Genomic DNA, 17697 nt, shown 5'->3' with positions numbered 1-17697 from the left:
AACAAGATACCCGCATCGCTNTCATCGCTCTACCATGCACAAGCTTGGAATTAAAGAGGACGTTGAGCTCCTATTCAAAAACTATGGTCTTGGAAATTTTATGAGGTGTAACCGTGAAGCATACAAAGATGAAACCTGCCAGTTCCTCGCTTCTCTCAACGTGTACTACTATGAAGAAAGCGATGAAGACAAGTCTGGGCTAGGCTATTTTACATTCACGATCCACGGAAAGCGCTACTCTTGCAGCATCACCAACTTAGAGAAGTTGTTTGGTTTCCCTAGCGGGACGGAAACCTGCCCCGACTTTGACGACAAAGAGTTGAAGGCACTTTGGAAAACTATCAGCAATGGTGGTTACACATCCTCGAGAAGCAAGAGCAACGAAATTAGGAGTCCGGCCATCAGATACTTTCACAAATGTGTTGCAAGCACTTTCTTTGCGCGCCAAGCTACCGGGACAGTCAACGAGAGTGAGCTTCAGATGATTGATCTTGCTCTTCAGAGCCTCCTCCCAACCACAACAGATGGCACTGTGCTTCGGGGAGACGGGTCAGACACACCTCTTTCCGTATATTTGTTAAGGCAGTTCCTAGCCTACCGCGATTGGGTAGTCAAAAACCGTGGGAAGAAGAATAACACGTTGACTGTTGGCGGGATAATCACTCCTATCCTATCCAATCGTGGTGTCCCCTTGCGCTCAGATCTTCATGAACCTCGCTCGTTGGATATGGGGTATCTGAAGAAAGCACTGTTTCTTGACCATGGAGTGCATGAAGACAAGCTTATGTTTCGTTTCCATCACCCACGCATTGGTGACGCTAGGGTCTTACTTCCTAACCCAACTCTCACTACGCTGGAGGACATTCACAACATCTGGTTCCTCCCAAACCCTGCGGATCTCCACTACCCTGAAGGCACTCAACCTGACACGGCAGAAGCTGTTAACTCGCCTGACCCGCAGCCTATGGACATATCTGAAGAAGAGTCACCTCAGCAGTTCTGGTTCACACAGCCTCCTTCTCCTAAGCAGAGCAGGCACATGAAAGGCGCCAACAGGAATATCAGCCTTCTGCAGCGATGGAACAAACTTCAGGATAAATCTTACAAAGCTCTGCGAGGAACGGTGAAGGAGTTAACAAATTCTGTGAAAGGATTGACGCTTCGGGTCACTAAACTTGAAGAGGGAAGAACTCCTCCACCTCCACCCTCATCGAGCAATGTGCTCCAGAGAAGCAACTCTGCAAGCCTACTCAGGCGAGGCTCCAACCCAGCTGAACCCGCTAGAGCTAGTTCTTTTGAGCCAGCCAGAGCTAGTTCCTTCGAACCTGCCAGAACCAGTTCCTTTGAGCAAAACCAGAGAAAGCGCAGAGCAGCTAAACCACCATCAAGCTCGAAGAGAGGCTTCCCTGTCCCACTGGATCTCGAAGATGAACACGCCAGCTCGACCCAACACGATCCATCATCCTACCCTCCCACCGCTGGTTACACCCTGGAGAGCATGGAGGCCTACCTTGACTCCCAATTCTCCTAAACAACCAAGTAACACTCCTCACTCATCTGTTTATACCATTGCATTTCATTTAGTTTGTTTTCTTTGTCTTTTGAACTCTCCTTCAAATTTTTGTTACACAAGGGACTGTGTAATTTAAGTTTGGGGGAGGGTTTGAGATGTATATAACTTGTTTTCTTTGTCTCTTATTTTCAAATTTTGCATCATTGAGTCTGCATACATATAAGGCATAGAAAACCCAAAAAAATTTGAAATTTTTTTAAATTTTCAAAAAAAAAAAGAGTGTTCATATAGTTGTAGTTGCATTTTAGATTAAGTCTTGCTTTCTTTTTAGTAGTTTGTACATATGCAGTAGTTTGTGCATATGTGTTAGGGGTCTGTGATGAGTTTGCCTCGTAGACATGCTGATTTACTAGATAAATTCAATGCCCAAGTTATTAGTTGTCTAACGCATGATCTAGCGAACCTGAAGTAAAACCGCACCATGTTTAGAATTCACAACTCTGCATTCTTGTCTAGATGGAAACATGTTGCGATCTGATGCCTTTCCTATTTACTTGAACTTAATCTTGACTCATAATTATCATGTTTTAAGCACTGAATCTGAACTCATGGATACCAATATACATACTTGGATTTTCTTTCACCTTTATACCACTCTTGGCTAATCCAAGTAGCTGATTCCCATTATTGGAACAGTTTCCCCCACCATTAGCCTACCCTTCTTTCAAGCCAAAATTATCTCTGTGTGTGAGGCCTTATTTTTCGGATTGAGCTTGGTAGAAAGTGTTAGGTCTGAGCCGACAGGAATGGAACCTTGTGTAGTTCTAGTTCGCGTTATCCGGACTAGATAGGACTAGGTGGGAACTTGTTACAGGGGTTTGGGATTCAATGTGTGCAGAAAGGAAAAGAAAAGAATGAAAAGAAAGGATAAAGTCTCTAGGAGGGGTAATCTGTCTCTAAATATGAAAGTCTAGTAAAGGATTTGGGGAATGCAAAGTAAAAAAAAAAAAGAAAGATGGTTCTAAGAAAAGAAAAGAAAGTTGTCAAAGAATGTATAGCAAAAGCTTTTGAAGTCTTAAGAAATAAGAAGGAAAAGAGGACCATAGTGTTTTAGATAAGAAACCCCAAATCCGCTAGGCAAAATCAAAAAGAAACCTCTCCTGAGACTTGGTACAAAAGGGTGAATGGGTATGATCAAAAGAGCTAAAAGCTGAAGGGTAGAGTTAGGACAATCTGGGTTTAGAGAATTAGGAGTCAAACGCTTGGGTACTCTCGGGTAGACAAGGTTTTATTCCTGTATGCATTTGTTGGTCCTTACCTTTAGCCTTCTCCCAAAAGCTCAATCCATTTTCTTGAGAGAACCCTGATCAAAAACGATGAACCTACTCTAAAGGAGATCACCTTTATCTCCATCCTTTTCTTACCAAACCAAATGAGTTCATAGGCAGTGTTTAAGCTTGATTCACGGTTCCAATTCAATGAATGTTAAAGGGATAGGTTGATTTGAATGCATGTCAAAGTTGAAACAGAGGCTAAGGCGTGTAAGGAAGAGCATGGCTAAAGTTTTTAAGTAGGACTCTCTCTCTCTTTGCGTTTTACAATTACTAACTTGGACATTGATTTTACCTATTTTATCAGCATGTTTTGGTTCTGAGCCCCCTCCTTCAAACCTCTTCTTCAAGCTTAATCTTGATTATTTGCTTGAGGGCAAGCAAGAAATAAGTTTGGGGGAGTTGATGTATCTGCATTTTACTTGTTTTAGATCCTCATTTGCATTCACTTTAGCATCATTTCATCCTGTGTTTGTAGCATTTGCGTCTCATTCTTGCATAAATTCACTCACTTAGTAGTTTTCCATTAGCATTGCATACATTGTTGCATATGGAGTTGTTATCAGGTTTTGGAGAGCTTTTGGGAACACGAAGCTGAGCAGAGTGCAAGGCGAAAGAGAGCTCGATCGAGCTGGGAAGACGAAGTGAAGCAGAGGAAGTCGAACCAAGGCAGAATGACCAACTGAAGCGGAATCTAGCCTAACGCATGCAGAGCAGAAGACAAGGCGGAGCGACTGACACAAGAGGCAGAGCTCGATCGAGCTGATTGAAAGAAAAGACGGTCGAGCTGTCTGAGACAAAGAAGAGCTCGATCGAGCTGAAGTGGAACGTGAAACCAAAGCTGGACAAGAGGAGAAAGCATAGCTCGATCGAGCTGTTGGAAGCAGAGGAGAGCGAGATCGTGCTAAGCATCAACCGACTTAAAAATCGTTGACTTTGACTAGGGTTTTCACAAGTTTAGTATAAATATGTCTCATTTGTTTAGACTTAAAAAGCTCCTTTTTAGCTATTTTTAGAACTTCTCTCAAGAAACAAAACGTATTTAAGGCTTTGTAATTCGAATTCTCTCTTAATCTTTCAAGTTTTTATAGTTTTACATCTCTGTTTTATGCTTTAGTTTATATAATCTTGTTAATCTCTCTTTAATCTCTTTTCATAATGTTGCTTATTGAATTTTCTGGGTTTGGGTTCTTGAGCTTCATGATTTCTGAGTAGTGTTCTTAAAGTTCTTGAGGTTGGGTGAGATCCATGAGGTTTTCTTAGTCTTTTCTAGGGTTTTGATGTTTAAATCTTTTAGATCCCTTCTGGATTAGTGTTCTTCATGCTAGCTTCTTTCTGATCATCTGAAGCTTGACCCGAGGCATTTCCACCCGAGAGGGCTTGGTGAAATGTCTGATCTAGCTAATACCGGAGATTTACGTGCCTAGCCTAAGAGATTAGTTGTCTAGGGTGTTTATTGACATTGATTGATTGGTTGTTAATGCCTGCCTTGTTATGCTTCGCTAAAGAGATTTAGGTCTGGAGGTAACTTGGCTTGAGGGTCTCTGTCACGAGAGTGGATTGACCTGTTGTTGAATCTTTCGTCTAGGGATAGCTTTGTTTAAAGTTTTATAGAATCTTTGTATTAAGACTAAGTTACTTCATGGATCATTGATACCCAGCCTCACGAGCTCTCTTTTATCATCTGTTGGCATCAGTTTACGTTTTGCTTGTTTCGCTTAGCTCTGCTTAGTTTTGTTAGACACTGCTTAGTTTTGCTATTAGTTCTCCTTTTCTTTTGTTGCTTTCTCACTTAGGTTGTTAGAAAATCAAAACTAAGGTTCGCTTGACTTAGCTAGATTTGATTGCATCTTTTGTGGTTAATGGCTCACCCATTTGGTTTGACACCCTTTGTACTACAATGACAATTTAAGTGCTTAGGGAATTGAACTTCAGTAGAGTAGTAAAATCTTACTATCAACAAGTCTGGGATTTAGTCCATGTACCAGTGGGGCCACATCTCTTTCCGACAAGGTCTGTTTATGCTAATGTTGATCATTTTCTGGATCCTAAAGGTCCAGGTTCACAGGTTTCAGCTTTTCCTTGGCTGACGTGGTATATTTGGAAAGCCCATAATGCACGTGTTTTTGAGAACCAGGTAGAACACCCAGATGAGGTTGTCCCGGTGGCGGAGGGTGAGGCTTTGACCTGGCAGAAGGCCCAGGTGGATGACGAGGGGGAGGAGTATCCCTCCATCCTCATGCGTCCAACGGCGGGGCATCGTGGGGGCATATCGCTTCCACTGGTTTACACGGGACATAGATGTTATGTTGACGGCCCTTGGAAGGCGACTGATGTTTTTGCAGGTGCAGGATGGTGTTGTACCTCGTCACAAGGCTTGCCACCGATGCTTGGAGTGACAAATTTATGACGAAGTTTGGCCCCGTTACATGCTGAAGTAGAGGCCTTCATTTGGGCGCTGCGTTGCATGATTGGACATGATTTCCGGGATGTGGTTTTTCTTACCGACTGCTCAGATTTGGTGAAGTTGGTGTCTTTCCCTACTGATTGGCCAGCTTTTGTACCTTACCTCGATGACATGCAGATGGACAGGGAGGAGTTCTCTTCCTTCTCTTTTCTTTATGTTTCTCGCCATGCTAATGTTCGTGCGAACTCTTTAGCACGCCAAGCGCGTGTGTCTCCGCATCATATTTTATTTGTAGACAATTTTCCCCCAAATTGGCTCTTTAAACCAAAAAAGTGACATATTTATTTCTTTAGATTGCAGTCAAAAGAAAATAAAAATGGAGATTTGTTTTCTTTTGTAAAATAATTAAGATAATAACAAATCTTAACTCTGTCTCTCACATTGTCATTTGTTTAGGAAGCTTATAGGAACACAATTTACATCCAGGAGATTTGACCTTGTTGCAGTTAATAAAAATACAGCAAAGTAAACCACTTGTCCTTCAAATTTAGCCATTCCCATTATACTTACCAAACTGCGTTTCAAAATTGACTTGATGAGTTATGTCAACAAAATAATTTGGTTCCCTCCGTTCACCGGAGTCGTAGTGCAATATTGTTCCTAAGGAGATCTTACTAGGCTGCTAAGAGAAGAAGGCTCGGTACAACTGTACAAGCCATCAGCATGAGCCACCTTGTTGTTATATATTTTTTCTCAAGAAAAATTTGTTATGTGGCTTAACATCATCATTAGTGTCTTGGTTAAACTGGATTACCATTGAAGCATTTGGTAATCTTCTTGTTCGTTCAGAGGGTCCACACAATTTAGTTCGAGATTGGTTAATGTCAATGAATTGGAAGAGCTTGAAAGCAAAGTAGCACCACCAAGTTACACAAACACAACAAAGCTTAGTCTCTTCATAGTTCATAAGCAAAGAAGCCTTACTTCTTGAGACACAAGAATGGAATCCCTTTTATAACAAGCCCATAAAATTATTATTGTCTTATGTGAATACACTTTGCAAGAAGCCAAGACTGTTGATGTTTCAGAATAAGGTACCCTAATCTCTACCAAAACATAGTGACTTTGCAAGTCAGTGGGGCTGCAGCTGCTATTTGCTGACCCATAATGCGGTAAATACTTTGATGAACTTTTCTGAATAAAAACAGAAAGCATAGTGATGACTTCTTCTTCTTCTCTTCTAATGTCACTTCAAAAACGGTAGCAGCAAGTACTCTGCATAAAAGAGCTGATGCAGAAATGGAGAAATTATCAGTAAGTTTCATCCAAAGACTCTTTTAATACCAAATTAGAGATTAGAAATTTCTGTAAAGAGTCTGTTTTTAAACCAATCTAACCTTCCAAATGAACAAATAACATGAAGTTATTTCGGTTTTGCTTGTCAGGTCAACGGACTTAGCACGAGTCCACAAAGTTGTTGCGAGTATAACATGACCGACAACCTAAAAGAGCAACAGAACGGAACAAAATATGAAAACCTTCATCACTCAAATGATCAATAAGCACGTTTTTGATGGGGGTAAAGTAAGATTGTTACCGAGATGACTTTGCTCCAAATGAAAGGAGACGTGGCTCCAACCAGAATCGCAACAGCGTAAGTCATTTGAAGTAGTGAAACACATGTCCAAAACACCTGAATTTTGCAAGAAAACAGAAACGTTCTGTTGTCTGCAATCTTAAATTTACTAAAGCTTCATTAGTTTCGATATTATACCTTTTCCTGACCCAGATATTCCTAACATGTAAAAGGAACTTTTTGTATTTTTCTCAAACTGTTGTCTAAATGATTTTCAGTCATATATCTCTTGCAAGAATCAATGTGTTAAACCGATCAACGGTGAAATGGTAATAAAAATTTTGTGACTAGAGGAAAAGGGAGACCAGTAAAATAACATAATAACTAAAAAGACCAAACAGAGAATAACAACTATTGTTTTGATAAACTCGATCGTACGAAAATGTTATAAAGTGGCCTTCTCTTCGTAAGGTCATCAATACTGTCTCTATTTGAGTGATAATCTATACTATGAAGATAATCAACTCTCTCTATTTGAGTGATACATCAACAGTAAAGAGAATCTTACCTGTCTATCTTCATTAAAATCAAGCAAACCTAAAATTAAAAAGAATATAAAACATCTTTTATGTCTTTTATTTTTTATATCACAAACAGTTTCAATATTTACATAAAAAATTTAGAGAGACTTAGAACATGTCCTATGAAAATAGATGCATCACCAAAAAACAAAAAGGCATCAAGAAAGAATCAAAGAGATACTTCTTCCTCTTAGCGTAAACCATAAATATATGAGCATATGGTTTAGGTGTTACAATTTTGCCAATAATTTGAAAAGTTGCAGCAGTGATAAAGATATTGGTGTTATAACAAGAGGTTTAGAGAATTGTACTCTTGTATTATTACACATCCCATAGGATATAACATATATATAGTGATACAACATTAAGTTTAGGTTTTACACTAATGAGCCAATAACGGGCATCCACATAACAATAGAGTTATTTATAGCACTCTCCTTTAGATGACCATTATAAAAATGCTTATGTGAGATGTTGCCTCATTAAAAACTTTACCAGAAAAATCAAGTGGAAAAAACCATGGTTAAGGGAAAAAGAGTGCATCGCGCTTTTACTCCTCCTCTTGAGTACATCACTAGAAATCTTCGAAATGACAGAACCAATATGATGAAGTAGCTTCTTGAAAGTAGTGGTTGGAAACGCCTTGGTAAATGGTTTGCCAAATCTTCACTTGAACGAATCTGTAGTAAACGTGTATCACCATTCTTCTATTGGTCATGGGTCTCGCAAGTGACTCATCTTTATCATTATCTTTGTTTCTCACAATCTCATCAATGTATTTCAAAGACTTTGAAGATGATAGTCTTTCACCATTGGAATCATAATAAATCTCTGCAAATATTTATCTTTCGCGTGTTCTTTTGTTGTCTCGTTATAAAACTTTCATGGAAAAACCCAATGAGATAAAAACCATGATAAGGGAAAAAGAGTACAACCATGCTTATGATCATATTTCTCCCCCTGAAAGCATCATCTTCAGGTTATGCATTATGATCATATATATCATCTTTTTTGAACTGTTATAAACAGCGTTTTCAGGTACAAACTCATATGATCATCATATATTCTACTGGGTTATTGAACTTCAAGTCATATGATCATCATATATTCTACTGGGTCATTGAACTTCAAGTCATTTGAACCCCTGTCATATAGAAGATCTATTTGAACTTTAAGCCTAAATATTCTCTTAAATACAATCTTCCAAACAATCTTCTTATACATCAGAGTTATTATTCATAATCTCCTTGTAAAACTTTTTCTTTCAACTCTTCTTCTTGGTATGGTACTACAAGACCAATTTTCTATGTAAGATGATGTAAGCATCCTGAGATAACATCTATTTCATCAGATGTCAAATCTGTAACCTCAAGAAATTTCATGAAAGATATGATCTCATACAATCCGATTTCTCCATCTTTCAGGAGTAATATTTCATCATTGATTATTTCTCCATATATTCCTTGGTATGTGAAATCTCTACCAGATATAAGATGATAGCTTTCTTTTTATAAGAACCACTTGTAAGTGCAGAAGAGACACATATCATTTTTCTTTTAACGAGGTTCAGCAAATGCCTACATCATCAAATTTTCTTGTAAATATTTCTTGAACACAATTATAGTCAGTGTTCAATCTCAGATTTACACAACTCTAAGATCTTCTCTTAGCTTGTTCTCGATCTATTTTCAACCCACTCTGAGGTCCCTAAGATCAATAACAATGATCTACACACAGGATTCTCTCATAGAGATAAACTCTCACCCTTTTCTCTCCATAGGTGTCAAAAGACATCAAAACTTTTTCTTGCTTTTACAATATTTTCGAGAACTATAAAGTATTGCTTCTGCAATATGATCACTTTAAGCGAAACGTCTGACTGTTTGAAAACCTTCTCACTAGACTGGATCAAGTCTTACTCTTATTGTCAAAACTCATAAGGGATCTAAAATAGTTGCTTCCACCAAAAGAGAGTACATCTCTCATAAGTATTTTCTGAGAATCATTGTACTACTACCCGTATTTAATTTCTCATACAGATCCACTGATGTTCCACTTTCAAGTGTAAGGACTACAAGTCCAAATATTATCTCTTCAAGATATTTGAACTATTTCATAGCTATTTCTTTCAATGATTAACCAATCATTCTTTGTGTACACTTTTCAATAAAACATTTTCTATTAATCACGGTTTATGATCCTCGATTTTCATCAATAACATCATCAACTGCAACATTGCATGCAAACATATTACGACGTCGATTTGCTTATTGGTTCCTTTTCATTCTAGACATGACTCAACTTATTGAGATTTCTTTTCATTATGATTCTCAGGTACCTGAATCTCTTTTTTACTCATGTCTACATCTCTTCTAGAGATTTTTCATAACTCTTGGCTTCCTCGGTGCCATATTAATTTATGCTCCTTTTTCTTTTCCGAGGATGCTTATATTTGGAACCATAAGTCTATCACACTTCATGCGATCTTTAGACTTACTAACAGTTGATCTTATCCTTCTAGGACATTAAATGGAGCACAACTGATTTATGTGAATTTTTCACTTAAGGTAAGAAAATGGCTCTTGCATGCTTTTAGCATCTTTGCAAACTTTACCAATAAATTATCTTTTTAATTTCTAGCGCATATTTCTTAGTACGAGGATCAAGATAATTTCTTACAACATATTTCTTTACCAGCTGTTTATTTTCTCCCCCTCATGTTGGAAAGACTGACTCACTAAAACAGTCTCTGCATCTCGGGCCTCAAATTCTCGAGATATTCAATCTTTAAAAGAGATTCATATCAAACATATTTCCAACATTCTTTCAAATTCCATCTTATATAACTGTGGTGGAGCAACCAACATGTATAACATATTTAGATGGAAGATATATGGTTTCTGATCCAAACCAATGGTAATGGGGAGTACTCATGATTATTCGTTGGCATGATGCGAATTAATTGACATATAGAGTCGTTTATGTCAATTACTTGGCATTGTTTCACCACCATTGTCAATTAACCAAATACTCTCGAAAACTCCATGTTGCAACGTAGTAACAAACATATATAGTGGATGATCATTCCACAATATCGTTTGGTGTACGTACCTGAAAATTGACATTATCCAAATTCATGGGGTTGGTGAAAACAATATAATCGGCTTGCTTTGTAAAGCAGCACACATAATAAATCCCTAAGAAAACCCTTCAGGTTCTCTAGTGAATGTTTTCAGAAATTTCTGATTATTCTTTTGCATCAATACTAAACCGGAATGGCTTAACCGGTCATGCTAAACAATGAGATTTTCATTAAACCTTCTGGTTTAATATAAGCATTTTATCTTCTAGATAATGCATGTAATCTCTAAAATACGTTTCTTGCCTTGGGTAATAATACTTATGACTTCAAAGTATTTTCTTTGCTTTTTTTTGACTCAACATGATTACTTTTCAAATCCTCAAGATTTTCTCTATCATATGAGTGATTAAACTCATTTTGGGTGTGAACATAATCTTACATTTGTTCCATCACCTCTGTATGTGGGATTCAATAATTCTCCCCCTCGAGATGATGACACTTCAATCTCGATTTGAATTCCACTTTGTAATCAATAACATTCTCAAATTGGGTAATGTATTATATCTTAAACCCTTTTGACTTTGAGACTAATTTGAAGACTATAACACTTTAACATCAAATTGTGTTCCCATAGAAAATAGTATATATACTCTTCAGGAGCTTTCAATACTTTTTCTACTACTTATTAATATTGTAGTAGAATTGTGGAAATTATCTCACGCTACCTTCTTTCATCGTCTCAAAACAAAGTTGTTCATGCATGTATCTAATAATTCAATTACAAAATGAGAAAAATTATGTGAAGTATTAAAATAATCAACGTCAAATTATATTTTTCAAGATTTCCACAATTAAAAAATAAATAAAGATAAACTCTACATAAAAAATAAATTAATGACAAATTTTCTAAAAACGGTAAGTCATAAGCTCGCACATTCATCTAATTCGTTTAAATCATGGTTCATATGCCACAAAAAGAATTTTAATATTATACAAACTAATTAATTATTGGCTGATGTATTTTTCAAATTATGACTTATCGAGTTATAGAATTTTTTATTTAGATAATAATTATGTTTTCAGTTATTACAAGACATAAGCTTTTATTTTTATTGAGAAATACTCAATTTTCCTATTACCATATGCTTAAACAAGTTGAAATAAATATTTTCAAATTTAAACACTCAATTTATTTCAAGACTGCACATCATAGTTAAACGAAAAAATTATGTTAAAAGCAAGAAAACTTATGTATGATTCTAAAATCTCCAAAAATGATTATTGTGATTATTATGTTGTAGCCTACTCTTCCACCTTCATAATTTTTACTTTTCATATTATTATTTTTTTCAACCACAAGTATTTTTTTTGTTCATTCCATATTAAATTAATTTACTCAATCATATAAAGAAAAATTAATTAGGATGAACTAAAAAGAAAACTTAATTAAAAGAAAAATAATATGAAATAGAATCAATGAATAAAAGGGAACCAGTATTTAAAATGCATATCTCAATATTTTACCAATCATAACCAAAATCCAAAATATCCGGTTTTAATAAAATAACTATGGAATGGTTATCACCCAACCTATATCAAATTGTACAAGTATAAATTTATTTTACTTATCTTTATATCCTATAATTAAGGTCCTACCAAAAACACTACAAGAAAACATGCATTTTGGGACTCCTGTTTGTGACTATTTTTTTAGTCGCAAATATTTGCGACATTTTTGTGACTACATTACTACGTATTAACGACTATAGAAAAGACGGATGGAAACGGGTCACTTATTAACGAAGAATGAAAATAGACACAAATCCATCTCAATTTAGCGACTATATTCGTACTATTTTGTGACTCCTTACTTTTCGTCGCATAATAGACGCAATTTGTGACAACTTTGCAACTACCGTTTTGATACGTAATATTTGATTTTTGGAGAACTGTGTAGACATTGTGCGATTGATTTGCTACGGTATTGGGACATCTTTGCAACCACATTTCCAACCGTTGTGCGACTAACACCTGAAGTAGCGACTCCTTTCAGAAGATTTACCCACACTCGATCTTTTTGTATCTCAAATTTCATATTTGAGATGTATTTACATCCTTAGTTATATATTTATGCTTTTATTTGATTGAATTTAGTCATTAAAACTTTTTAAAGGTCTTAAATTTCAATGTTTACAAAACAAACATGCACTACCTCCAAAACTATCTTTAGTATTACATATCACCATATAGAAGAATGTGTAGGACTTAAGAAAATTTTAAATATTGTATTTTATAAAAAAGCATTACTAACTCTTGCTATTGTATCTACTATTTACTACTCATATGAGTGATTTATATTGCAATTCAGCTCATAATGTGTGAAAACCAAGCTTTTTGGTTGCAACTAATAACACACAGTCACAAAGGAGTAACACTTTGCGACTATCTTGCCACTATTTTCCTACTGTTTGATTTTTGGAGAACTGTGTAGACATAATGCGACTGATTTGCTACGGTATTGGGACGTCTTTGCAACCACATTTGTAACTGTTGTGCGACTAACACCTGAAGTAGCGATTCCTTTGAGACGATTTACCCACACTCGATCTTTTTGTATCTCAAATTTCATATTTGAGATGCATTTACATCCTTAGTTATACATTTATGATTGTATTTGATTGAGTTTAGTCATTAAAACTTTTTAAAGGTCTTAAGTTTCAATGTTTACAAAACAAACATGCACTACCTCCAAAACTATCTTCAGTATTACATATTACCATATAGAAGAATGTGTAGGAGTTTAGAAAAATTTAAATATTGGGTTATAAAAAAAAAAAAGCTTTACTAACTCTTGCTATTGTATCTACTATTTACTACTCATATGAGTGATTTATGTTGGAATTCAGCTCATAATGTGTGAAATCAAGTTTTTGGGTTGCAACTAATAACAGATAGTCACAAAGGAGTAACACTTTGCGACTATCTTGCCACTATTTTCCTACTCTTCTGTTATATGACCATTTTGCTACATATTTGCGACTTCATTGCTACTGGTTGTGCGACTGTTTTGCTACTGCGTTTTGGCAGTTTATTTTCCCACAACTAATTTAGTGGATTTTGTCTAATTATTTTGGGACTCTTTTGTGACCAAAGAGCGACGTTGTTTCATTATTAACTAGGTAAACACTGAAACGATTAAACACTTGGTCCTTTCTTAAAACACTCGATCTAGGGTTTTCTCTCAAAAAACCTCTCTAATCTATCGATTCTCTCCTTCCTCAATCCAATCTCTCAACTCTCTCCTTCTCTAATCGGTTTCTTCTCCATTCTCACCTCTCTCTAAATCGTATTCTTCCTTCTCTCTCAATCTTCTCCTTTCACGATCTAATGCCTCCTAAGGGTAAGGGTTCTTCCAGAGCTCATGGTGCCAGAACCGCCACAGGTGTCCGAATCGTCAATGGCAATAACAAATCCTCTTCTCATTCGTCAAACCCATCTAAAGGGACACAGACTGCAACCCAAAGCCGTCCTTCACAATTTCCGCAGAGGACAAATCCAGCGCCTATAACGAGTCCATCGCCGAGTACACATCCACTGTCGAGGGGAAATCCTGAATCGAGTACACATCCACCGCTGAGGACAAATCTAGAGTCGAGTACACATCCACCGCGGTGGACACTTACACCGCCTTCGAATCCTCATCAACTGCCTCCTCCTCAACCGGAGCATGTTCCGAATGATCAGTTTGGTTTGCCGCAACAAAACCCTAATCATGAAGAGGAAGATAATGGTGAAGAAGGAAACTAAGAGCAACAAAACCCTGATCCACATGTCGATTACTACCAAGATCTGTTGGATGGTTTGCTAGCTCTTCCAGGCTGAGAACATCTACCACCCCTGTCTGAGCATCCTGTCCTTAGAGTCGAGACTCTATGACATAAAACTCTCTCCTTTGCTTTTTCTTTAAGTATCTTGAAGTGCAGAAAGGATATGTTGTTACTCGGTTTTGCTTGAAGTATCTTTAAGTGTAGAAGTGTAGTTGTTGCTTTAAGTGTCTATAAGTGGATGTCAAATTTCAAACTCGGCTGTTACTCGGTTGCTTTGTGTTCACTAGCTTGTGGTAATGGGTTCACTAATCGGTTGTTGTTTGATATTCAATAGTTTCAAGTCCATATATAGTAGTAGACTTACTCAGTTAATGTAAGAGGCTTAACCGCCACAAAGAAAATCTGTCTCGAGCGATTGCTGGAATATTTAGGAGAAAATTTGATGGGCTTTACAACAGTTGGAAGGTTACTCCACTGCCCATTCAAGAGCAATATTTCAGTACATTTGCGGTAAGGTTTACTCCCTTATTTTTGTACTCTATATATGAATTGGCATTGTTGCTAACTAAACTGTTTTGTGTTATTGTAGAGGAAGTATAATTGGGATATCGGGATTATTGAGCTCGTTAAAGAAGGTTTCTTGAAGATAGCCAAGAAAAGGATGAAAGGCATTGTCAGTTAAGCTAAGAGGAGTGGTGTACAACCACCATGGATTCGCGATACATTATGGGTTCTTATGTGGGAACATTAGAACACCCCTGATGCCATTGAGAAGAGTGAGAATGCTTCACAGTGCAGAAACTCTACTCGTGGAGGTTTTGGAGTGCACAAACATTTAGCTGGTCATAAATCATTTGTGCAAGTTCATCAAGAAATGGTAAGAGTTCTCTTTCCATCCACTTCACCTTAAAGTTTTTCTGATATTTCCATGGTTTAATCTGTTTCACTATCACTGGTGGAAGTGTTTCTTAAAACACACACTCAACCCGATGGATCATTTGTGGATCAAAAAGCCAAACAAGTTGCTGAGACGTATGAGAAGACCATATAAGAGAGACAATGTAAAACAGACAATGATTGTCAAGATGGTTCAGAGAATTCAACACATCGTAATTTTTCCCTTGATGAAAGAAATGAAATCTTCCTTCTAGTAAATCATTTATGTCTTTTTTTACTTCTGGTTCCATTTAGTCTGTGATGATTACTGAATATTTACCTTTTGGTTTAAGTGTACGCAAACAGATAACAAAGACAACCCATTTGGACTTGGATCACTTGTGGAGACACTAAAGAAAAGAAAAAGGACAGAGAGTTATGCGAGCGCTTGTTCATCAACTCTTGTGGAACTTCAAGATCAACTTCGGCGCAAGATTTCTGAACACGAGACTGAGAATGCACGACGTGATCATGAAAACGAGAGTCTCAAGCTGAGATGAAGAAACTTTTCCTCTTCATGAAAGAAAAAAATCCTGAGTTCGAAGTTTTTATGGTTTCTCCTCCGGAATCATCCACACCTGCAGCCACCCATCCAGCTACCGCGCCTGCAACCATTGTACAACCCACCATTGTAGGCACCACACTAGGCACCACACCAGCCTCCAGTCCAGCTGCCAATTCCCCTTCCTCTAATACTGCTTCCAACTAATGATGAACTTCCAATTCTCCTTTTTTTTTTAATGAACTTGCTTTTGAATACTGTTTGTTGACTGTTTAGGATGATCTTTTTGTTTTGGATGATAAGTTTCCATGATTAGTACTTTAAATCATCATTCCTTTTGAGTAATATCATTACAAAATCCGAAATTAATTAGATTTAGGATTTTTAAACCGTGACTAATATGTGACCAAACCAATTCAAAAATGTGACTATTTTGTGACCAAACCAAATAAAAAAATGTGACTATTTTGTGACGAACCCAATTCAAAAAATGTGACCACTTCATGACTAATCCAAATTACAAAATTGTCGCTAAACCCAGACTCTTAAATTAGTCCCAAAACCGTCGTAAGCATAGGACTGTTTTATACAGTCACAAAAATGTCCCCAAATAGAATTCGTTGCAGTTTAGTCGGAAATGTGCAACTACCACAACGCGTCACATATACGTTACTAATATACAACTATATTATAGAGTCTGAAATCCGTTGCAAATAAGCCACCTTGTTGCGACCAACATATTTTGCGACCAGTTTTTAGCGACCATCATAAGAGGTCGCGAAGGAGTCTCAAAACCATTATTTGCGATTATTGAGCGATGATTATTGGAGTCGCAAATGGCCTGTTTTCTTGTAGTGAAAAAAATATCCTATAATTGAGGAGAAATTCTATAATAAATGTGAAAAGAAATACTCTAATAGTTTTAAGAAACTAAGGAAATTTAAGAAAGTCTAAACCATGCAAAAAAGATAGAAGTTATAGTTTCTATAACTTTCTAATTTCTATTAAGAAATCAACTATCACATTGTTCAACTAAAGAAATAATCCACTCTAGTTATACATAATATAAGGCATTTATTTATGAGATGGTTTTCTTATTTTTCCTTTCCCACTTGGCGATCTTGATAGAAATATCTTTACACAAAAACACAGAAAATCGATTTTCAAAGCAAACACATGAGATTATATAGTGGTACGTGAACTGAAGTGTTATCGTGTCTGAAGGGGAAACAATGGTTCAACATCTGACCACAATGAAGATGATGATGCATCGTTGGATTGATACGTTGGAGCAGTAACAGCTACATTGTTCCACGGTTGTACCTCTATATTAACTTGCACGACTTCTTCCTCTTTTTCTTCCTCATTTTCTCTAACATACTCATGTGACTGCATATCTCCAGAAGACGAGCGAATATTCTCTAACTCCATGGACACTTCTCTCATGCTTGGTCGCTTTCTCCCCTTCAGATTCAAACATTTCTTTGCAATTTTTGCAGCTGCAGTCACTTGATTCAACTTGCAGCCATCTCTGATTCGTGGGTCGATGATGTCAAAGAGTGTATTATGTTTCATTGCATGAATGAAATAAGTTGCAAGTGTCCTGTTTTCTTGAGATCGCAGAAACGAAACTGATTTTTCACCTGTAATGAGCTCCACGAGCACCACTCCAAAGCTATAGACATCACTTTTATCTGTGAATTGGCTAGACTGAAAGTACTCTGGATCCACATGTCCCACTGTACCTGAAACTACCGTCGTCAAGTGGGTGTGGTCCACCGTTACTGATCTTGAAGTTCCAAAATCAGATACCTTGGCTCGATATTTTTCATCCAACATTATGTTTGTAGACTTGACGTCTCTGTGATAGATTGGCGACGATGCAGCCGAGTGCAAGTATGAAAGAGCTCCTGCTATATCTACAGCAATGCGGAGGCGCACT

General features: G+C 37.0%; 2 protein-coding genes and 1 long non-coding RNA gene across 3 annotated transcripts; 1 reads left to right on the top strand and 2 right to left on the bottom strand.

Moving 5' to 3' along the window:
- On the bottom strand, window positions 6692–7041 carry LOC104766930. Its single transcript, XR_764153.1, has 3 exons — window positions 7026–7041; window positions 6849–6944; window positions 6692–6753 (listed from the first exon to the last, which is right to left on the bottom strand). It is a non-coding gene; the product is annotated as an uncharacterized LOC104766930 (long non-coding RNA).
- LOC109130890 (protodermal factor 1-like) lies at window positions 13878–14297 on the top strand. The gene has a single exon (XM_019240981.1). The coding sequence runs from the start codon at window positions 13878–13880 to the stop codon at window positions 14295–14297; it is 420 nt and encodes a 139-aa protein (XP_019096526.1).
- Window positions 16965–17594, bottom strand: LOC109130889 (wall-associated receptor kinase-like 10). The gene has a single exon (XM_019240980.1). The coding sequence runs from the start codon at window positions 17592–17594 to the stop codon at window positions 16965–16967; it is 630 nt and encodes a 209-aa protein (XP_019096525.1).

The sequence above is a fragment of the Camelina sativa genome, chromosome 19, assembly GCF_000633955.1.
Source record: "Camelina sativa cultivar DH55 chromosome 19, Cs, whole genome shotgun sequence".
Classification (NCBI taxonomy): domain Eukaryota; kingdom Viridiplantae; phylum Streptophyta; class Magnoliopsida; order Brassicales; family Brassicaceae; genus Camelina; species Camelina sativa.
Note: the sequence above shows the minus strand (reverse complement) of the source record. Positions and strands in the feature narration are given on the sequence as shown.